At 30.1% G+C, this 24,677-nt stretch overlaps 1 protein-coding gene across 1 annotated transcript; it reads left to right on the top strand.

Annotated features, from left to right (window-relative positions):
* Positions 1–16,962: 16,962 nt before the first annotated feature.
* On the top strand, positions 16,963–22,456 carry LOC125877736 (protein LIGHT-DEPENDENT SHORT HYPOCOTYLS 10-like). The gene is made up of 2 exons (XM_049558969.1): positions 16,963–17,574; positions 22,062–22,456. The coding sequence occupies exon 1, from the start codon at positions 17,042–17,044 to the stop codon at positions 17,561–17,563; it is 522 nt and encodes a 173-aa protein (XP_049414926.1). The 5' UTR covers positions 16,963–17,041; the 3' UTR covers positions 17,564–17,574; positions 22,062–22,456.
* The last annotated feature ends 2,221 nt before the right edge of the window (positions 22,457–24,677 follow it).

The raw sequence follows: 24,677 nt of genomic DNA, 5'->3' as shown, positions 1-24,677 counted from the left end.
GTATCTCAAGAAGGATCCCACCTTAGGATTGCTTATGACATCTACTGATGATTACAATGTACAGGCTTTTTGTGATTCAGATTGGGGTGCTTGTCCTGATTCCAGAAAGTCTATCACAGGGTATATTGTGCTACTTGGTTCTAGACCTATAAGTTGGAAATCTAAGAAACAGGAAACTATATCTCTTTCCTCAGCTGAGGCTGAATATAGATCCCTTCGAAAGGTGGTTGGAGAGTTGGTTTGGTTAGACAGACTATTTGAGGAGCTCACTATTCCTAGAAGCAGGCCTTTTCCTATCTTTTGTGACAGTCAGTCAGCTCTACAGATTGCCAGAAATCCTGTGTTTCACGAAAGGACCAAACACATTGAGATCGATTGTCATTTTGTGCGAACCAAGTTACAAGAAGGTCTTATATCACTGCATCACATTGGAACTCATGACCAATTGGCTGACATCCTTACTATGGCTCTTACAGGAGTCAAACACTCAGTAGTTTTGGACAAGTTGGTTGTGTTGGTCTCACCTCCAACTNTTGAGGGGGGGGGGGGTATTGAGTTAGTTAGTTAACTAATTAGTTGATATGTCCACGTCATCATTAGTTAGTTAATTGGTTTAAGCTGTTAGAGTAAGTTGTTATATAAATAGAATGCACTTAGTTGTAATAGTCAGTTTTTCAATTCAATACAAAGCAGAGCAGTTTCTCTTTCATTTTCTCTCATACTCCTTCAATGGAGTTCTGTAGTTCTTCAGAATATTAGCTAAATCTCTTGTTCTTGATCAACATTTGACAGTAGGTACACATAAAAATCAACAAAATAAATTTTACTAATGAAAGCAAAAAATAATTACATCATCATAATCGTTTGGCGACGCCCGACGAAGAGTCACATCGAAGGCAGCGAACAAAAACGATTTTTTTGGGCTCTTCCTCCTCAAACCCTTTAATTTTTGAAATTAGGGATTTGTTTAATCTATAAAGTACATTTTTTCTTTTAAAAAATAAAATAGTAAAGCCAACTTTATTCAAGTCAATCGCTCAAAAATTGGCGAAAAAAAAAAGCTTCAGTTGGTTCGAACCCCTGACGTTCAAGGCCAAAGATTAAGGAAATATTTTGCAACCCCTCAACCACTGATCTAACTCTTCATCTTGTTTTAAAGAGTGCCAACTATTATATATATAGTAATAAAATCAAAATTTAGCCTACCTAGACAACATAATTTTCCGACGAAGGGGTGTCGCTTGACACCTCTCGGGCAAGGGTAGCTCCGCCCATGGTTCGACCCTAGGCTCCTACACTATTTTTATAGATAAAGTTAGGCAAAAATTCATTTATTAATCTATTAATCCGTTTTAATGACTATCTAAATGATCAAACAAAATATTTATTTGAATGGTACGTGATTCATAATAAAACTAATTTTAAAAGTTGTACGGGGCTTTCTAATTGCCAACCTAATGTTAAATTAATACTTTTATGCATGATACGTCAAACTTTATATTATAATTTATAATTAATAGTACTCCATGGTGTACGATGGATTTTGATTGTTCTAGCCAAATATAAAACGACAAAATTATGTCACTTTTTAAATAAAATATGGTGTTGGTTCTTTGCTTTTAGGTAGTGAACCTTTTTATATTTATGCTATTATGCTAAAAAAAAAATTTAAAAATATTATTAGAGGGTTCTGATTCACAAGTACTCTAATTTACAAGATTATATCTTATAATTTAACATATATAATGCTAATGTTGCAGCACACAATTAAGTACTGATTAATCTAAGTATGATTAATATTTTATTTAGTGGTTTCTCCCTATTGTATGATTCCTCTTCCTACACCTGTTAAAGTGGTAGCTGTACTTTTTAAGTACTCATATACCATATTATTCCTTAGGGATCAGAACTTCTTTTGTTTATTTTATTTGATTTTTCTACCTTTGAAAATGACAAAAGGAATCTCCAATGTATTAATAATGTATATATTGCCATAAAAGCTATTCAGATGATCCAATTTCTTATCCTAACTTTTTTTATGTGTTTTATATTTGGAAAAGTTACGATAATATATTCGTTAACTGATTATATATATATATATATATGAATATTATATGTACTCTTCATACGTATGTTGTAAACTAGATAGGTGAGTAGTTCAGGCAGTGACAGAGCCATGTTGCTAGCCAAATTAGAACCCGCACACTTACTAGCTTTTGAACTTCCATAGCCATTGAATTAAGCCTCTTGCTTGTGTTGAAGGGGTTTAATATTAATTATATAGACATAAAATACATAAATAATTCTATATACACAGTATAATTTTTTGATTCACCTGAAACCCTGAACTCCATGTAGATCCGCCCCTGAGTTCAAACCCGTAATTATTCCTTTATATTATACATTCTATTTTCCATTTAGCGCATAGCATCTTTAAACAAAGTTAAAAGAATAAATATTCTCCTTTAGCATCAAGCAATGTTATTTAGCACCATATATAGAATGTTATCCTCTAAGAATATGTTTTAGTATAAAGAGAGATTATTAGGCAGCATTTAGCATAAGTATTAAGTTTATTCTTCCATAAGGAATCAAGAAATCAAAGAAACTTCAATATTCCACTTAATAACTATAAGAAATTTGATTATGTTTGTTTTAATTAGAGTCCCCCCCNCCCCCCCCCCCCCCCCCCCACTTTTTTTTACCATGATCATCTAATAAAAATGTATACCAAGAAAATATGAGAAAATCCAAGAATATCCATTGGGCCTCACATTGGTTCATGTAAAAATGTTGTTGGGCTAATCATTTGCTGGGCCTGTAATTGAAACAGCCGGAGTTCCTTTTTTGAGGGTGCGATATTTTTGTCCATGTTTTATTTACGTATTAAAAATTGTCGTTTTCAACGACTCTTCGATATGTGGCTATTTTTCAATTACATGCTATTAAAATAAGATCCTTGAAATTTACCCTTAATTCGTAGAGAATTTAAAGTCATCGTCCAATTTATTGAATCGGTTTGACTTCACTAAAAAGAAAACCACTAATATCAATATGATCGACCCCAGGACATGGAAATTTTAGTAGCTCAATCGGTTAACTAAAAAAATTTATTTTGTTGATGAGAGTTCGATACCACAATTTGTAATCCCATCTCCTATTTCCCCAATTTTTTCATTTTTTATTTTTTAAGAAAAGATCTATCTCAAATTGGTCTATAAGCTAAAAATGATTTTGTCCCAACTACTATTTGTAGGGTAATAAAGGAATATTGGGCTATATGGACTCTACTATGGGTACACTTGGACCATCAGATTATTAATATTGGGCTAAATTGACTGACAGCCCATTTGGTTACAACTTGGGCCTTTATAAATGGCATTGTAATGTCACAGAGCCTAAATATTAAATTGACTATTGCAATTCAGTTAAAATTTTCTTACTTTTGTCTATGTGAAAGAAAAGAGGAATCTTAGTCAACTCAGTTAGTTGACTATCTAAACTTCCACCTTGGTGGTTAGGGTTCGATTCTCCACATTGTAATCCCTTCTCCATTTCCCCTTCCCCTACCCCCCAATATAAGAGGAAAAAAATGAATTAGATGAGGGACTAGGTCCCTTAATATTGTATTGTTGCGGAAATAGTACAAGATACACAATGTAGTAAACTTTCTCTGCTTTTGTTAGGAGGAGTAAGCCTAGCCGAAACTTCATTAAATCCTTGTGTTATTCCTCTTCTCTATTTTCTTTATTTATGATTGTGTGCTATTAAATCCACGATATTTCCACATGATATCAAAGTTAACTCATCCTTTTTTAGGTTTTTATCCAATGTATAACCCATAAATATATATTTCATGTTTCAAATGTCAAGTCTTGAGCGTGTGATGGGAATATTGAGTCCTATATTAGTGGTGATGGGATGAATTAGACTTGATCTCCTTATATAATCTTGGACATCATCTCTCGAGCTAGTCACCGATACTTCTTAAGTTAATTTTGCCTCTTCACACTTCCTCATAAAGAGATCCGAGGTGCAATGCTATCCCCTTTAAATTGGGTCTTCCTCTTTGGGGCCAACTTTCTTCAACTATTCCTCTGTTTTAAAATAAATGTGCTTTTATCTTGGACATACTTCTTAAGAGCTTACTTTTTATTAGAAACTAAGGAGTACAATTTTACTAACTTACCTTTAATCAAAGAAAAGCTAATTAATGGTTCTTGGTTACGTAAACAAGGATAATTTTGAAAGTATAAGATCAATTTCTTCTTGAAATCTTAAAACATCACTTATTTTAAAACAAGCTAAAAAATGCTTAAAAAAAGTAGGGTCAGCTCAGGATCAAATGTGGCACCAGGTACCAATTGCCTCTCGAGTTTGGGACATGACAAATTTGATATCCGAGCAACATCATATCCTATAAAATCTGCAAACTATATCTAGTAAAGTCTTGCTTATAAGGTTGGTTACTTTTCTTGTGTCTAGATTGTGCAATAAAGCTTACTCAACAAGAGTTATTTGTGATTTCGCGTCTCTAAGAGTCACCCTCACTTATTTTGAAACGGAGAAAGTATAATCATAATGAAACAAACAAGGATGGTGGACCAAAATATTTCCACTTACATTTGAAAGGGTAATGGGGAACCAATATAATTTCCCACTTGCAGATCAACATGTTTTTATTTTTCAAATCACTAATGTACGGATCACCCTTTCTGCTAAAAGACTAAAATTCCAGAGTGGAAAAACAAAAAAAACAAAAGGAGTAGCTAGTAAGATTTTAAAGAGAGAATCAAAATTAACAAAAAATGACAAATTCATAATCATCACCATAAAAGCAAAAAAAACTTGCCAAAATAAATGGCCCCAATTTAAAATCAATTAATCAAGCAAACATGTGTCCCTCTAAATGTTAAAAAAATTTGTGGGGAATATAATGTATCCCCAATATGCTATCACTCAACAACAACGATAGCACAATACTGATTAGTGTAATTTCATAAGTAAAATTTATAGAAGATAATATATATGTAGATCCCTTATTCCTATCTTATGAAAATAGAGAGATTTTTCTCGAAAAAATCATAACTATGTTTCTGTTTATTAACTTGATACACTTTTTTCATTTTGTTACGTTCCAAAATGTTTGACATCATATTATACAAGTACATTTTGTATTTTACACTTAGGGTGTCTGTGTTCGGCAAAAAAAAAAATCTTAAAAAATAAGTGATTTTTAATGAGAAAAATATTTTCCAAATCCATATACCAAACACTCCCTTAGCATCGAGTCAAAAATACCAATTGATGCAAGCAAAAAAAGGAGCGTGAACCCTAAAATAGTAAAATTAAGAACAACAATAAACAAAAGAAAAATAATAGATAGATATACAAAAAGAAATTAATTGACACCAAAGGTTCTTGAATAGCCTAAATCTTTAATTAACAATTCAAAAAATATCAATCTCTTTAGATATCTGATCCCTAACTCAAGCTATTAGATGAGGGTTGATAGCATTAAATTTCCGTTGAGAGGAAGAATTTCTCAAGCAAGTCTACGCTAGTCAATTACATTAATATCCAAAAATGGCATCCTGAAAATTTCAAAAATAACCAAACTATACTGTCATCTGTGGTCCGCATGTCACTCTATAGTAGCCTGGGGCGGAGCTACCTTTGCTCGAGGAGAGGGAAACATACTTCTTGATCGAAAAATTGTATTGTATATATATAAAATACTATATTAAAAATTATCTTTAGTGACAATTGATTAGTGACAATAGTTTAATCGTCCCTACATATTTTTTTTGAGACAGTTAATATTCTTTGGAAATGTCCGTAAAACTTATAGCGATATCGGGTCCAATGGTAATTAACTAATGCCGATAAATATTTTAGCACTTTGTGTTATTGTGCATGTTTATTGCCGATAAAAGTTGTTTCCGTATACTCTTTGCATGTTGAGTCTAAGCTACGTACCTTGATGCAACTTGAAATGCATCACACATGAAATAAAATGACGTGGATAAATTTCTTAATTTAGTTCCGTAAATTATCTCTGTGTTATATGAATTAATTAAGAGCTTAACTTTAACAATTAACACCAATCTAATAAGTAATATTTATACCGCGTAAAGTGTTGGGTTAAGAAGGGTGATTAGGGCGTCATGCGAAAGCTTACAATTGCAATCAAGACGGTGATAAATTAGATGACAAATAAAGCGATACTAAAACATAATATTATTAATATGAAAACTAATTTAAAAGAAAAATATTATAACTGTTGAGAGAATAAATCTCCCCATAAACTAAACTCTTTAAATGCCTACATTGTGGATACTATTTTGTTATGCTATGAGAATAGGGATCTTCAATTTATAAATCTCCAAACTATTCCTCTAAGGAAAGAATAAACCAAATATAAGAAAATTATATTTTCCTTTCAGAAAAAATTCAAGTATTTATGGTAATACTTGACTTTTCTTTAAGGAAATAAATAAACTTCAAATAAGGAAAGAAAATCAGGGCAAAACCCTAACATAAAGACGGGTCTGTCTTGTTGTTCAAAAGTAGTAAAATCTCACCGCACTTATCAGCTATTTGGAGATCCTTTTTACGCTCTAGTTTTTTTTTTCCGGTATTCATATTAAAGTTCGATTAATTTAGATTTGTACGAGGTATAATTCATTTGAAGAAACACTCTCTATTAAGGACTATTTCATATTCATAACTCAAAATCGAGACCTTTAATATACAGTAGTGGAGCCAGGAATTTCACGAAGGGTGTCCAAAAAATGAGGAAAAAATCGTTACTAGTGAGATTCGAACACAACATTGAAGTTCGATTAATTTAGATTTATACGAGGTATGACTCATTTGAAGAAACACTCTCTATTAAAGACTTTTTCATATTCATAACTCAAAATCGAGACCTCTAATATAGAGTGGCAGAACCAGGAATTTCACGAAGGGTGTCAAAAAAATGGGGAAAAAATCGTTACTAGTGAATTCGAACACATGAGCACTTATGGCTCTTTCTAGGGTTGTTCATGGTTATGGTTAAAAAATCAAACCGAATCGCAATCCAAACCAAACTGATTAAAAAACTGATATTTGGTTTGATTTGGTTAAGTTTGGTTTTAAATTTTGAAAAATCGATACTATTTGGTTTGATTTTGGTTTTACTAAAAAATAACTGCAAAAATAATCAAATCGAACTGATAAATTATATATATAAATTTTATAATTATTTATATATTATTCATAAATAAAATATAAATATTTTGTTAAATTTTAAGTAACTTAAGTCTTTAACTTTATCAATTTCTCAAGTCCAACACTTAAATTTTAGCTCATCTATTACAATCATAAGTCCAAGTCCATCAAAATTCATTATTTTAGTCTTTACCTACCATACCTTTCATAAGATAGACTAGACAGTTACACCTTCTCTTAATTGAATCATTTTGTTCGTGTACTGATAACTTTAGTAATGTTTAATTGCTTAATTGAATCAACAATAGCTTTTCAATGGATTGTTCATGTAGTAGGTGTTTGTGTCTATCAAGATACGTATGTCCTCAAAAATTTATTACTTTCAAATTGAAAAATCCAAAAAAGCTGAATCAAACCGAACCAAACCGTCAATAACCAAACCGATGGTTATTTTTTTAGTTTGATTTGGTTTGATTTTAGATATTTAAAAAACCGACTAGATTGGTTTGATTTTGGTTTTAATCAATAACCGATCCAAATCGAACCACGAACACCCGTAGCTCTTTCAAGGCATCTAAAACCACTAGATTACTATAACCTATTCTGTCAAGGGTGTCCAAAATATGTTATTGAATCACTTCGTATATCATCTGACTTATATATACAGTATTATTTTTCGACGGACACCCTCACTTTAGAATAACTACGCCCCTATTAATATAAAAAAGAAACAACTTTATTCAGTGTATCAAAATTTTAACGTGCTTTATTAGGGCTTTTGTCTACATTTAGTCGGCAGAGAAGACGACAAAGCGAGTAAATCAATAATCAATAACCAATTACAAGCGTCCATTTTGTGCAAAATATTCTTTAATAGTACTATGGTTTGGGGGACGGACCAAAACTTTATATTCGAAAAAATAGGTTTGGTAATCTTAGGTTAAAAACTGTTCTTTATATAACGTGGCAATTAATAGTTATTATTAATTTCTTTTTCTATTCTAAATTTTCTTTAAAAAAAAAAAATAACTTTTTGAGATAGCGACTATAATAAATTGAGTGAGCATGTATGAGAAATCAATTTAATAAAAAATTACTACCTCTTTCTTCCGACGTCTTAAAAGAAGAATTTAAATAAAAGAGATAACTTACCGTATCATGTTCACTTTTACCTCTATCGAATTAATCTAATTTAATTTAGTATTAAAAATTGATTAAATTAATTCTTAAAAAATGAAATGTTATAACTAATTTGAAACGGAGAAAATAATTCAATATCTACTTACCATGGCTTTCTCCTGCCCCAATTTGCACTTGCCTGCATAAGATAAAAGAGCTTTTTGAGTACCTGGCTCTGTCCCCAACCTTGAAAAAGGTAGATTTTTCTTGTAGAAAATTACGTCTAGTTGTCTTTTCATTCACTGTGTGTTTCCATATGAACTAGGGTTTGCATTCTTTTGTTCGAATTGAATTGCATACTGTTATGGTTGTCATCACTATTCACTTCTCCTTTTATTTTTAACATGTTTTTTATTTGCATAGTATATAAATATGCCTTGTAACTTGGCTTCAATGAGTATATGTGCCCTCCAATTTGTAGATACTTAAACTTATATGAAATTCAACAAGTTAGATACAATGTCCTACGTGGCATAATACACATAATATGTCACAATCATGTAGTACACAAAATTGTCATGTAAAATCGATGAATATGTATATTTGTTCAATTATATATATACAAGTTTCAGTGTGTACTTGTTCACACTCAAAAATAGAGGATATAGATGTTAGTTGAGGGATTGAAGCAAGTTAAGGACACTTTATGTACTATGCATTTTTTCTTCAATACTTGATTATTTTCTTTTATATGTCTTGTATCCGTCCATCAAAAATAGTCTATCTATATATCACCTTCTCCGAATCATACTTGTTAGACTATACTGAATATGTTAAATATTATTAAATATCATATATGTAACTATATATTATAAATATGTCCCACCATTTTCCTTTCCAAGAAAAACTGATACTGTACACTTGCTATTATCCATGCTGAATGTCCCTTTTGTGGGAAGCAAAGCCACGATTTACTGTTTGGCACATTTCTATGTCATATCAATCTTTGGCTTGGTACAATATTCCCATTCATGAACACTTCTATTATATGTCCTTAACATTTTTCTGGCCACATTTATTAATTAGTACTACTTATTATATATATATATATATATAGCTTTCATTTCCTGTTTTTCATGAATGTTTGTGCGTGTTTACGTACGTAGATTCAAATATATATCAGTGTCTACGTAATTTATTATTTTTTTGTACTTCTTATCTCAATTCATGTGTTGGACTTTTCTTTATAATCTATCTAGGCGATTCAATTTGCTTGAGATTGAGGAGGGGAATGCAAGACTCCGAATGAATGTAAAATTATTCGTGCATTAGGCTATCCTTTTATTCGCGATCATTAGTGATTATGGAAGCCTAGACTAATATGGATCCGGAATAGAAAATTATCAATTAATACATCATAAGTTGTTTTAAGAATCCGAATTAGACGTAGATAATCTATCCTAATATAAGTATTAGTAATTGCTTCCATGGCTCGAACGTGTGACCTAAAGGTCACACAAAATCAACTATAAATACAGTGCAAATAGCAGGCTGGTGCACTAAATTTCAGCTATGCATATGATTCATAGGAATGTCTATTATATGCCGTCTTATCCTGCATTTCCGCCGAGGGTACTGTTTGAAGGTCCTATAATTAAGTTGTGAAAGGAAGGTTCACCAAAAACATGGATCAAATAAAAAAATAAGATAAGGCAAGGATTTAGTTTATAAGCTAATTATTTATATCTGTATATGATTAGAGTTTGTAGTGAATGCAAATTGAAAAGACAGTACTATAACACAAAAATGGAAATTAAAGTTAGGTGAGTAAAGTTTTTGAGATTCCAGCTTTGGACTTGCTGATAATCAGAAACAGACATACACCTTTATGCATTATGGATTAATTGAGTAGCCTTTAATCAATCTTAATTAATTAGCTCCCCGCCGTACTACTGATTACTAATTATTTAATTGATTGAAATCATCATGAATTAATAAAGGTCATAAGTACTTCTTTATTTTTAATCAAAGATCTCATCTCGTGTTGAGGTCCTATATGAAAAAAAGGTGTCTTTGATAAGGAACCTTTAATCACACCTTCAAATTCATTGTCTCCTTTAGTCCCCTCTAATTCAACATCCCTAACGATTGACACTCCTTCGAAAATTCTAACTCTGCGCGCCCTTAAACCTAAATCCCACCCCACCCCCACCCCCACCCCACACTGCCACACACACCAATCATATCATCATATATAGTGTTCTGTTAAATTAGACGTAAAGATTCTTGAAAATAATATTTTGTTTTCTTGCTTACTTATCAATTACAGTAGAAAATAAGTAAGAAGCATACCTGCTTCAGAATTAATTAAGGAATTTTCTATTTGGACGTAGGATTTTAATTATTGTGATTAGTTTCACTTTTTTGGACGGTTAAAAGTTGAAGATTACACGTCATTTCTTAAGATATTGTGTTATATTTTATATAGAGATTACATAGTCTAGAACTATGGTTAAGAAAAGGGAATATTCATCTATTCAATTGAATTCAATGTCTTTACAATAAGCTCTTTTGCAAAAGGCACTTGTGTAAATGGTCACTTGTTATAAATATATAGTCTTTACGGTGTGTTTGATTCGATTTTTTCTCAAGTATCAAGCAACACCGTGTTGGTTCTTTTAAATTGAAAATCAAATCAAGTAAAAAAAAATACGTTGTATTTATGTCTATTTGATTGAATTTTTGAAGGAATGATTAAGTTGGGTTTCAATTTTTACCTTGCTATTTAGGTTATATTCAATTTTTTCAAATTATTTAACTTGTAATCAGTATGACAAACTAAAGGCCGTTCCTCCTCTTTTTCTTCCTGTTCATAAATGTTGTAGTATTGTTTATGAAAATGCATTATAAAGAAAAATATGATCATATAAGAATTCATGATTATGATATTCATGTACAAAAGAAAGCTACTTAGGTTAGGAAAATACATCCACAGTGACTAGAATATTGGATATCTCGTATTCGAAAACTAGTTGTGGACCATACAAACTTCAGATAATTTTAATTGCAATTTAATCATTTATGAATGAACACTAAATATATTTGATTGAATTTCATGCATAATTATTTTTAAAAAAACACTGATATATACGGAAAGAATGCCAACCATAATTTTGTTTAAATACATGTATCAAATGGAAGCACATGCATATTTTAGAACTATATCTTAAATGAAGGCCCTAAAATTGGGTGATTTACAAATATAGTATTGAACTTTTGACCTTGTTTATTCCGTGTATAAACTTCAAGTTTAATAAATTTTAACTCTTTGACTTTAAACTTTAAAGGTTTGCCATCATCCACAAACGAGTGAAATAATATTTTGGCTAAAATCAACTATATATCTATGCATTTGATACCTAGATACAAGCCCGAGCCCGTTATTACTGAAGTAATTTATTAGAACTTAATATGCATCAATATTGTTGAAGAGGAAGGAAGCTAATGATTGGAACATGTCAAATGAATAGGTTTAATGAAGATGGCGTGTTTACAACACTGCTATAGAGTTAGAGTCACACTAGATTTTATTACGACTAGGATTAAATTACGATTAGGATTATAGTACAACTAAGATTAGATTATTTATAATTACATTATTATTATTATTATTATTATAGTAGTAATAGCCTAATAGGTATTGTAGTAGCACTCTAAGTATAGTTTAACTTAGGACTCTACAATTCTCTCCCTATATAAATAACATGTATTCAACAATTTTAATCATTAATACAATCCTTAATTTCTAGTCCTAGACGTGAGAATTTTACAAATACAAATATATTTTTACCAACTCATGAAAGAATAACACTTTATAAAAATAGAGAAAAAGGTAATCTATTACTGTATACTACTTTTCTTAAATTTTGTTATATACTATTCCTAATATTTTGTACGATAATGAGATAAATAAAAGTATATAAGCACGACAATATATAAGCATATAACCAGGAATCTAGGATCGTTGTCTATTCATCATGAATTTTTTGAAATAAATAAGAAAAACATTAAATCAGTGAGCCATGGTTCCATTGTATTTATGTTCATAAATTTTCAATTGTCACAATGAATACTTAGATTTATCTGTCTACGTACCCTACAAACAAGCGGATCCATAATTTTGAATTTTTTTTAAGAATATAAAATTTTAATCAAAACTATTGAATTTTATCGATCACGGTATAGTTAGTGCATACACCGCTGCTGAAATTGATAGGCAAGTATTTTTGGGACTCTATAATATAAGCTGATGCATTTATAAAGTTGATAACGTGTTGTCTCTTCACAAAAGCTTATTTGTACGTACTGATTAGATGTAAAACTTTTGGTTATAAATTTTCAAAAGAATTTCCCCAAAATTTAAAAAATATAAAAGAACACATAACTTAAGGATTTTTTTAGTAGAAAAGAATAGGTAATTAAATTTATACACCAATAACATAAATATAGATTCAAAAAATGTGAAATTAGTTATCGTACTTCATTTCTCAAAAGTAACTTTATGTAAACATTTATATATGATGGTGTAACATTTAACTATAATATTATGGATGAAAATATATAAAAAATATTTCATGTCTTGATCATGTGTCGTATTGTTAGACATCTTTATAATTAATAATTCATTTTTCATAATAATAATAGTCAAATATTCTTTGGAATTGATTTTGTGTTATATAGTGCATTATTTATTATTTATAATAACATTTTGTTATAGTAGTCAAAATATAGTTGGACGAACGATATTGTTTTAGGAAAATTTGATTGTATTTCAGTTGTGGGGTTCAAATATCACGCGGATTAGTCAAATCAAGGCATCTTCAACCTTAAACTTTATTTTACTCTTCAAATATAGGGTTTTCTATTTTTCCAGACAATCAACTCCAATCTAATTCTCTATTTTACTCTCTAAAAATGAATTTTTTTCTTTCTCCTTAATATTATATTATTATTTCTATTTCATTCTTATTTTCTTATTTCATAATATAAATCATTTCTTTCTTTTTCCCAAATAATTACTTTATATAATTTTCATGTGATATAAAATTTTATTTTTTCAATTTTTTTATTTAATATAAAATTATATTTTATATAAAATTTCTAAATAACATAAATTTCAAGAAAATATTATATAATATACAAATTAATGAATAAATTCAAATAAAAGTGAAATACAATTNCAAGAAAATATTATATAATATACAAATTAATGAATAAATTCAAATAAAAGTGAAATACAATTACATAAACACTCAACTTTCAAAATTATTATGTTGCTCCCATAAATATTCTATTAATGCATTACGGAGTTCAAAATGAGTATTTTTGTCCTTAATTTTTTTATGTCTAGCTAAAAATTGTTCAAATCGGAGATTTTCATCTACCATCATACCCTAATTTTTTTCCGAATAGTGCTAAACTGTGAAACGACCTATCGGATTACTAAATGATTGTTGTGATAAATTAATTATTATGTTATGTATTGTATTGTGTTTTATCTTGTATTTAAATTATTAAGTTATGTATTGTATTTTTAAATTTAAATTTTCATCTTATCATTTTAATTTTGTGCATTCTTTATAGTGAAAATTAATAATAAAATAAAATATATTATTGACGAAAATTATAAATAAAATAAAAATATTTTAATTCGGGATAAAGTAGTATATATTAAATAATATTTTTTAAAATATTATATTACATTTAAAAAGAATTATGAATATTAGATATTTAATTAATAACATTATATGTAAAATAATATGTTAATTAGAAAATAATAGAAATAATAATAAAATATTGAAAAAGTGAAATAAAGAGTGTAAATAGTAGTTCTTCAAATTTGGAGAACTACTATTCAACTCTCTAAAAATGAAGAATAGAGTCTAAAATAAAGATGGGTTGGAGTGTCCATTCTCTATTTTACTGGGTTGGAAATGGTCTCACATTTCCTAATCACATAGTTACCAAAGCTATTATACATTTTATTTAATTTTAAACGGAATTAGAGTCAGATCTCTTAGTAATTTCGTTTGTTCTTATATTTATTTGATTTTTATAGTAATTAGTTGTTATATATCTATGATAGCATCTATTTTTTAAATATTATTTTGACTATTATAAGCAAAAATTAATTAATCCAACGGATTAATTTTTTATTCCTTAATGTTACAAGAAGATTAATTTAAAATCTCAAAAGATATTACTTAAATTCTTGCTAGAATATTTATATTTCATAGAAAGCCAATAAATAAGCAGACACTTTATCAAAGATCTTCGTGACTTTATTATTATCAGGAAAAAAAGTTATATATGAGAACAGCTTTAGAAACAGTAATTTATCATCTTTATATCTACCTGAGACAGTGAGAAATAGTGATATTTTTGTCTATATAAATTTATATTTATATTAAAAAAAAATTAGTTTGGAATCTTGCTTCAATAACATTTCTTTCGAGTAAAAAATCTATCTGAAATAATATTTATACCATATAAAGGTAGAGGTAAGGCTATGTATATGCCCTACTTTCTCGTATCATCCTACTGATAGAATTACACGAAATATGTTATTGTTGTTAAAGATAAGTTTGAAGTTAATGTATTTTCTCCTATCTTTTATTTTTCTATGCAAAAAGGTTCAAATATATTCATGAACTATGTGAAGTGATATTTATGTCCTTTTTCAATTAAAATCGGGTAATTTGTGATGCTAGTTATATTTTCTTACTAGTAAAAGGTTAAAGTAGGCCAATTTTACCGCAATTATTAACGGAAGGCAAAAGAAAAGAAGAGAATTTGACTGCCCTTAACCAACGGTTATACATATTATTCGTTAAATTAGACAAGATCGATTTTATCTAATACTATAGTTCAAAAGCAAATTTAAACCTTAATCGATTAGTAAATTAAATGATCCTGGCGGCTGAGACCAACTTAGCAAGTCCAGAAATATATGAAATATAAAACATATATGTAAACATAAAAATCTTGTTTCCAATAAACCTGACATATTGGACCTTCAATTCTGGAGAAAGAGTATTAAAGTCTACCTTACTCATCACAAATTATGGAACAAAGTCTTATATATAGGCCCTAATGTATAGTATATGCTATTTACAATATTCCACTTATATATCATGAAAGTGACAGCCAAAAAAAAAAATTATACTTCTAGCTTCATCATCTGATTATTCATACCATATCCAACTTTCCACTAACCTATAGCTAGTCAAAATAAAGATCATGTTAAAGAATATTTCACAGTATAGTCTGACACCAATAATTGTTATTGTTTATCTTTTTGGGGTTTTCTGTTGGATATTTATATTGAGATTCGATTAAATTCAAATTCACGTAGAATTCTCAATGCTCTCTAACAAATCAATATCATTCCCATGATCTTGTCAAGTGCCCTAGTTGTGAATGCACTACATCAAAAATAATTTTTAGTGGCAATAAATATACACATTAGTAAAGAGTGATAAAGCCTTTACGGACATTAGTTAAGTGTCATTAGATCCAATCTCACTAAAGACTTTAGGGACATATACAAAGAGTGTTAATTGTCGCTAAAAATACATATTTATCGGCAATTAAGTTATTGTAGTTAATTGCCACTAAAAGTAATTTTTTATGTAGTGATGTTCTTGCGGGAAAGACTATGCTAGAATGTATATGATTGATGGCTTGGCAGTACATATTGATCGATACACCTATAAAAACTACGCATGCCAATTGATTAGGTGATTTTGGATTAGCTACTGAAATTTTGAGTTGGTTTACTCTATTTTTGTTGTTGGTAATGACCTTGGTGAATGACTATCATGGTCACATACTTCAACATGATATCAGAGCAGGTAGAGATCTTGAGATCGAATCTCACAACCACCCAAACTAAAAAGTGTGCTCTCTCTAACCAATAAACGATTAGGCCAAAGTGGTTGGTGAAGTCGTAATTTCTTTCTCTTCTTGCTATCTATCGTGAAGTTTGACTTCACTTGCTTATCGATGATTCGAATTTAGCATATTGTTTAGACTTTTTATGTGCATTTTTCACCTGCAAAAAATTATTTATCAATTACAAATAGTTATCTCTTCACACATAGTCTTCTCGTGTGTATTCATTTTTAAAAAAAGTTTTCCTAATTCGTCAAATAATTATAAACTTAAAGTTCAAAAACATTTGACCACTTAAATAGTTAAATTGTGATACACATGTATGTATATTACTTTTCAAGGTTAATTACTAGAATGTGCAAATTATACAGCTAGAAAAATGTGATTAGTGAGTCACTGTCCTTTTAATGAAGATTATAATGGAGATTATATTTTGAAAGATTGTGGGGGCCGGGATAATGTTGACAAAAATGTATCTTAGTAAGAAAATAATGTATAGTTAATGGTAATGAAAACGAAATTGTTTGGTTCAAAAAATAAAACATACGTACGAAGAAAAGAGAAGCACATAAAGCAACTTTCATGTGGCCCATTTCTTGTCAAATCAATAGGTCCTTTGATGTGATTTTATCTTACAATACATTTTCTTCTATTCTTTTAACCTTTGTATAATCTTTTCAATAGTTGCCTCATTTTTGGCTACAAAAATCGATCAATCACAATCCATTTCAAGAATTCCACTTGAAAAAAAAATATGTCAAATTTTGATAGAGGCAAAGAATTGGTTGAGGGATCATCAAGATCCCCGGGCGATCAACCTGCTACGCCTAGTCGATATGAGTCTCAGAAACGTCGTGATTGGAACACGTTTGGTCAGTACCTAAGGAATCAAAGACCACCTGTTTCCATGTCCCAATGCAATAGCAACCACGTGTTGGAGTTCCTTAGGTACCTTGACCAGTTTGGGAAGACTAAGGTTCACTTGCAAGGTTGTATCTTTTATGGTCAACCCGAGCCTCCGGCTCCCTGTACTTGTCCATTAAGACAAGCCTGGGGGAGCCTGGATGCTCTGATCGGGCGGCTCAGAGCCGCCTATGAGGAAAACGGTGGCTCCCCCGAGACGAACCCTTTCGCAAGCGGCGCGATTAGGGTGTATCTAAGGGAAGTGAAAGAGTGTCAAGCAAAAGCAAGAGGAATTCCGTACAAAAAGAAAAAGAAGAAGGCTAGTGAGAGCAAAGGAGATGATGATTGCACTTCGTCTCACCCATTTTCTTGATCCAAAAAATGGTAAATTTCTAGCTTTTCTTTAGTATTTGATTGTTTAGTTAATATCTGAAAAAGGGTATTTATTTATTTATTAAACCATATAATAAAATATATGCAAAGTTATATGATTAGGCTAATATAATTACCTCTAGAGACCAAATATAATGGGATAAAGAGGCGTCTTTACATATAGATCCAAACTTGAAAAATATAGCAAAACAAAGCTAGTTGGATATTCTAGATTAATATAACTACTAGTATATGATAGATGAATCATGAAACAATATCATAATTCTATCTTTATATAATTCATTAAAGATGAACTTTAACTATATGTTGAACACTAGATTTCAGTGATCTAATTGGGAACTTAAACAGTTTAGCTTGGGTTGATTTCTTATATGCTCACTCGAAATAGTTAGTTATTATCTCAGAAAGTCAATTTTCTTCAATGAAATAGACTTTCTGAGAAAATAACTATTAGTTGAATAATAATCATCTGAGAAATCAACTTGTTTGAACTTCTAGACCGTGCTGGGAGAAAGAAGCAAATTGCGTTCTCTTAAATCTTAGCTCCTGAATTTCAATCGATCATCGATTTGGGAATTAAAATACAAAAATATTTAGCTAACCAATATCATTCACCTCAAACCCTAGAAGTGATGGATGAATATGCAAAATTATGATCATTTTCCTTACCTAAAAGTCTTGATTAATACCACAATGTTAAAAGTACTATACACTTGCACTTCAAAGTCTTTGTAGAACTGGTCAAGTTATTGTTATGTGATCCTGAATATCACATATTTGAACTGTAGAATAGTCTCTTACAAAAATGTACTTAGGGAAAGGCTACAAACAATAGACCCTAATTGGTCCGGCCCTTCCCTGAATCCCGCACATAGAAATATATTCCCATAACATTCACCAAATACATAAACCACATGTATTATACCTTCATGAAAACTAGTAAGTCTTAATTCAAGTATTTGGCAACTATTCCTGATTTATAATATGTCAGCCTTAAATTTTTTGTTTATATTCTTTTGGGATTCTGGAGATTTTGTGCACCCCACATATAGTTAGCGTTCGGTCATATATTTCTAAATATTTTTGGCAAATATTATTTGGGTGAAAATTTGAGTGAAATTTCACCATGTGTTTGATCATAGTATTTAGGAAACATATTTGAATTTTTAAGAAAAATGTGATTTATACCCATAAGTTTTAAAAACTATCAAAACTAACCATAAGTTTGTATTAGAAGTCAATGGATCTTCGTTGCAACAGATAACTAGTGTCCATGACATTGGAGCAATGTGGTAGTTTGGAGTGAGTGCAACAAGCATCATTCCATACATCGTGAAGTAGACAAAACGCATGACTTTGTTACCCTGGCCAATTGTTCATCATTTTATCAACACTTTCATATTCACTGAATATTTCATAACTACTTTGGTGTTCACGTAAAAAATTATGTAATACAACGCAAATAACTACTATAGAGGGTGTTTTTGTAAAATATAAAAGTTTGGTATAAAATTTTAATTTTTAAAAGATCCCAAATAATGAGATTTGGTCCAAATACTAGAAAAAACTAGTATTTGGGAATTTGGGATATTTGCCAATGACAAATTATATGGACAAACACTATTTATCAACTTTTCCCCCAAATATTACTTGGGAAATCTATGGCCAAACGGGCCCATACAGAGGCGAATCTAGGAATTTTCGAATATGGGTGGACCAAGAAAAATGTATTAAGTGGAAATTGATCCTCAGTCCTCAAAGTCAAAAGCTCAAGATTTAACCATGTGGACCAACTAGACTTTTTATAGTACGGGTGTAAGAATATAATATTATATAAATATTAGAAAATATATACATAAAATATCTAATTTTACGAATAGACCACGTGTTCGAGCGCCCTATTTTTTGCATTTAAATTCGCCACTGAGCCCATAGTCATTTGAGGTAACATAGGCTTTTTACATTTTTAATATAACAAGCATCTTAGAATTGACATTTTTTAATAGTAAAATTTATGTCCTATTCCACCTGAATCAATCAATCTATAGTAATTTACTCCACCATGCAATGCTCCCTCTCTTTATTTTTTTTAATAATTTATGAAAAAAGTGCGTTTTATAATGGATTTTTAAATCAACAGAATCATAATTGCAAATCTTTCTTATGTACGAGAAATAATAATATATAGTATACATTGATATTTCTTCAATTTCACGGTACACTAAAATATTAAATTTCCTATTAGTGCGCATTGATAGATATAGGGAACGGATCTAGTCTAGTAGTATAGATATGTGTTCGTCTGAATCCATAACTTCTAGTCTAAATCTAAATTTATCCATATAAAATGTACTAGAATTATTGAAAATATTGAACTATGAATCCATAACGCAAATTAGGTTACGTTATCGCGATTCCACTTCTATCTATATAAATCACCTTATTATTGCAAGGGTAATTTTGATATTTGAATGTTCAATATTGTTGTTTATTCGTCCTTTGTATCTTTACAAGATTGCTTACTGTCTGTATTAGATCTTTGTGGGGGCATCACACTTATTCTTTATTTGTCAGAATGCTCTCTATATATATTTTTCATAATAACAAATAATTATGTACTATAGTCTGTATGACATATTCCTATTTCCTCCATTATCGAAGTTGTTGGTTTCTAGCAGCATTTTTGTCTTCTATTTGCTTCATATAAATGTTCATATCATTCAACTTATATATATTAATTTGTTCAAAAAAACATATTTTTTATCTTCTTGATTATAGTATCAATGTTGATTTTATGTGTTTGCTTCTAGCTTTAAAGATATGAATGACTATTTGTTACGAATATATGTTTCTAGTGTGGATATATGTGTTATGTTAGCGTCCACGGTTTTAAGCTCATGGCATCCTAGCTTTTCTTCTAGACTATAGCAAGAAAAATAGCCAAGCAAATGAAAACTTTTAGTGTAAAAACAAGATGAATTTAATTATATCATGTCAAGTAGGTTTTAACATATATAAATGGCAATATATTGGTAGAATTCTCAAGTTATTAGCTAAAGATGATTGAAAAGGTTAGAACATTATTTGATACTAAAGTTATCTAATGGTAAGAAACCTAACAATTCACCCTTAAAATACTTCTATCCCTCTGGGATGCCTATGTCGGATAGGGGATTAAGCAGGACTGACACATTTCTAGGCTGACAAGCTTCTGAAGATGAGGTGCATATAATACCTTAGTTGAATATATTCTACATTGAAATGAGAGAGGAAAGGAAAGAACTTAATATTTAAGATATAGTTTAAGTTCACATGCTATACAAATATTTTTAGGGCTCGATATAATGTATCCCTAAAAATAAATTAATAAGGGCCTAGGTCCAAATTATCTCACTTGGGAATCTGGAATTTCTGGATTTGATCCTTTGCGATGTATCAATATACGACCAATCTCTCTATCATTAATTAACATCCTCTTGCTAGCTTCTTTTCTTTAATCACTCAAATAATACATGCCATGAATTTGGATCATAATAAATTTGGTATCAGAGCATGTACTCCCTTAATACAATGGTGGAACAAATTTTTGCAAGGACCTTGAGTCTCTAAGGAGAGGTGTATGTGACACTCTAGACAGAGGGCGGGTCAAGCAGGATTAAGAGATTTTTAGGTTGGCAAATTAGTAACTATTAGGTGTACATGACAGCTTAAGTGAATACTACATTAAAATATGAGAGGAGGAAAATGTAGAGTTTTATAAGGCGTAGTTCAAATTTATATGATACACACTTTCAAGGTTAGCGTAGCCCAAAAGACAAGTTTGTATGGACCTAGACCCAAATAATAATATGCATCATAGACTTGAGTCATGACACCCTAAGTCTAGTATTCCGATTCTTTTCCATCCCTTTGCTTCAACTTATGCTTTCTGTACAAAGAGTTTTAGATATATACATCAAAGAAATTAACATGATATCTAGTGAAATTTGTAATTTTTAAAAATAAAACTGATTATCTGCTCTAATAGGTAACCCCATAGTGTAAAAATTCTTTATATTGACAATATTCATTTATGTAACTTACTCTTTTTATACTTATGGTGTGTAAATCTTAAACTCGATTTCTGATGAAGTTTAAGTTATATGTACATTGTTAGTAAAATATCCTATAGAAGATCCGACAGTATAGAACATTTTCTATCATGACTACAATAATGACATATTCAGTGTATTCTTATAAGCAGGATCTATGGAAGATAGTAGACGATACACAAACCTATGAGGTATAAAGACCGTTTACAATAGACCCTAGCTCGATTCAAAAGATGTATATGTAACTGAATTAACTCTTATAAAGTATAGACTTAGATAGACGTTCATGCTCTAATATATATTTTGATTAATTTCACTAGAAATTAAAATAAAGCTAACAATGAATACATGTATACATTATTCTTTTTCTTGTTTTTTCTTTTTCAGAAAAGTGATGAATTGTGTCTTCATGAGCAGGTTATTGCTGAACACTTAAAAGGGATTTGCTATATATATATATATATATATATAGCTCTGGAAGAATTATGTCTCAAATTTATCAAGTCACCATTTGGTTTTTTATTTTATATATATATAAGTGCCTTGATTTCCTTTTTTTCTGCTAATTAATTAATTAGCAGTCATGTTCAATCATAGGCCTTTTCTTTAAATTACTTTTTAGTAATTAAGTATTCTACTGTTTTTTCCCTTATATTTCTCAGTTGTTTGTGAATCCTAAATTAGTTCTTGTAAGATGATTACTATAAACTCTTTTGTACAATTAAGTGATCATTAATTTGAATCCAAACCCTACTGTACGTATATTACGTTGTTTGTGCTCATTTAATTTGTACTCTCACCGTCACAACTTATTTGATGTACTTTGATCAAAGGAATAAATATTTTTAAAAATTATGATCTAAAATAAGTCATAGGAATATTCGTGTGATTATATTTAGATCATCTCATGAAAAAATAAAGTTTAAAGCTAAATCATTTTTATATATAAAACAAAAAGTATCATTCTCTTTTTTTAACAAACTAAAAATAAAAGTGCATGACATATATATTGAAAAACATTCTCACCTGCAAATGGTATTAGTTCTCTAATAAAAAATTAACTAAGTGTATACCACCAAAATAATGTTATGGTCATGTTTAATTAATCACTAATGTAAAACGGATTCATTTTTTAAATTTGATTTGGAGAAAAAGAAAGAAGAAGAAAAAAGGTTCTTTTTATATTAATCCGTTATAGAAAATTTGCAGGGTATATATACCTTCATTGTTAACATTACTGAAGTATTATTTATCTCTGCCTGTAATGATTTGTTCCCGTCGTTATAGAAAAGTCAATGGGGAAAGAATTGGGGTTAGAAATTTTTTTGGTAGTAACTTGGAATTTCCTAATCTAGTTTAGATTTGGATGAAATCAGAGTCAGTAAAGTCTAGGGAAATCTGATAACAACTGGGTGATTTAATTATGATTTTGATTACTGTTGACATCCAATTTTGGACCTCCACGATATAGATTAATCACCGAGCTTCTTAAATTCCACATGATTTGAAATAATTAGTTTTTATAAAGCTGAAAATATTTTTCTAGTTACTTTTAATTAAATCTACCATTTTTAATGATTTTTAAGTAATATATATGTTTTATATAGTTTTGTATATAATTAGTATATTTTATAAACATTTCGAAATCATCTCAAAAAGATTTTAATTTTAGTAAGTAGTTTATTAAATTAGTTTAGTTTAAATTATGGTTATAATTTTGAATCATTAATTTACAATTAAGTTAATTATTTTATTTCATTGAGATTAAAAAACTCGTTAATTAATTAATATGGATTTATCTTATTTAGGCTTTAGCCAAATTTGTTAAGTAACTCAATTTGGTTAGCTTCTTAATTTTGTTTGGTTAAATTGTTAATTCATTTGGCTATTTCTTAATTGTGAATCTAACCACTTTTTTCTTGAACCTTTGGGTCAGAATCTATCCAATTCCTTGGCCCATTAGCAACATTTTCCAGCGGCCCAGCCCACAACCATTCCAAATAACCCCCAAACAGACCCAACAATACACATATGTGTACAATACAAACATACATTACAACGATACCAATACGACGCGACCCCACGCATCTTCTTCTTCAAACGACCCAAAAATTGCGACTGAATCCAGTCCAGAATCGCGAGTCCAGTAACAAAATCGAGCCCAGTCCAGCAATCGCGTGTGGCACTCTCCTCTCTCCCTTATCTTCTCGTACGAGAAACGTTCGAGAACAAGGCCATGTGTCTCAATCTTGATGCCTCATCTTCCTTGCCCTAAATCAGAGGGCTCTCATCCTCAATCTGTTGGAAATAGTACGATAGTAACTCTCCAAAACTTATCCTTGGAGAATTTTTGAATTTTGGATTCTCCCATATCGATCCAGAACCCTTTTACTTCCCTTTTTTCCCTTTATAAATAGGCTTCTCTTTAATGTTCATAAGGGACATTTTTTTAAGAGCACCCCCGAAAAGGTTTTGGGAGCTCTTAGTTCGTAGTTTAAGATTTTATTTGCTTTCGACTGTCCCAGTCACATTTTGGTGATAAAGTTCATTGCCTCCAAAGCTCGAGTTCCAGTCGCTGCCCAAAACCAGTCCGATTTGGACTCCCATTCTCTTGCATTTGATCCTCTTCGGGTCAACCTCCATGAAGTCGCGAAAGAGTAAATAATATTCTATTGGGTTAGAACCCAAAAACCAGCAGCTACAACAGCTCAAAAGAGTTGAAATGAAAGTGTTTTTCCATTCAAATTGACCGAAATTTGAACAACTGAAATGAGGCAGAATTGCAGCAGTTTCGAAGGGCTGAAAATGACTTTTTTTTGGACTTAAAAATTCTGAAAATAGCGTCATAAGCAGCAAATAACAAGCCGCAAGTGAACTCAAAATTGTCAAATTTCTATTTGCATTTTTTATTTCCTTATATTGTGATTTTGTGATATTTGCTTTTAACTTCTCACATTTATTTTATCTAACTTAGATGAATCTTTGGAAGTTTTTAAATAACTC

This window comes from Solanum stenotomum, chromosome 9 (genome assembly GCF_019186545.1).
Source record: "Solanum stenotomum isolate F172 chromosome 9, ASM1918654v1, whole genome shotgun sequence".
Taxonomy (NCBI): domain Eukaryota; kingdom Viridiplantae; phylum Streptophyta; class Magnoliopsida; order Solanales; family Solanaceae; genus Solanum; species Solanum stenotomum.
Note: the sequence above shows the minus strand (reverse complement) of the source record. Positions and strands in the feature narration are given on the sequence as shown.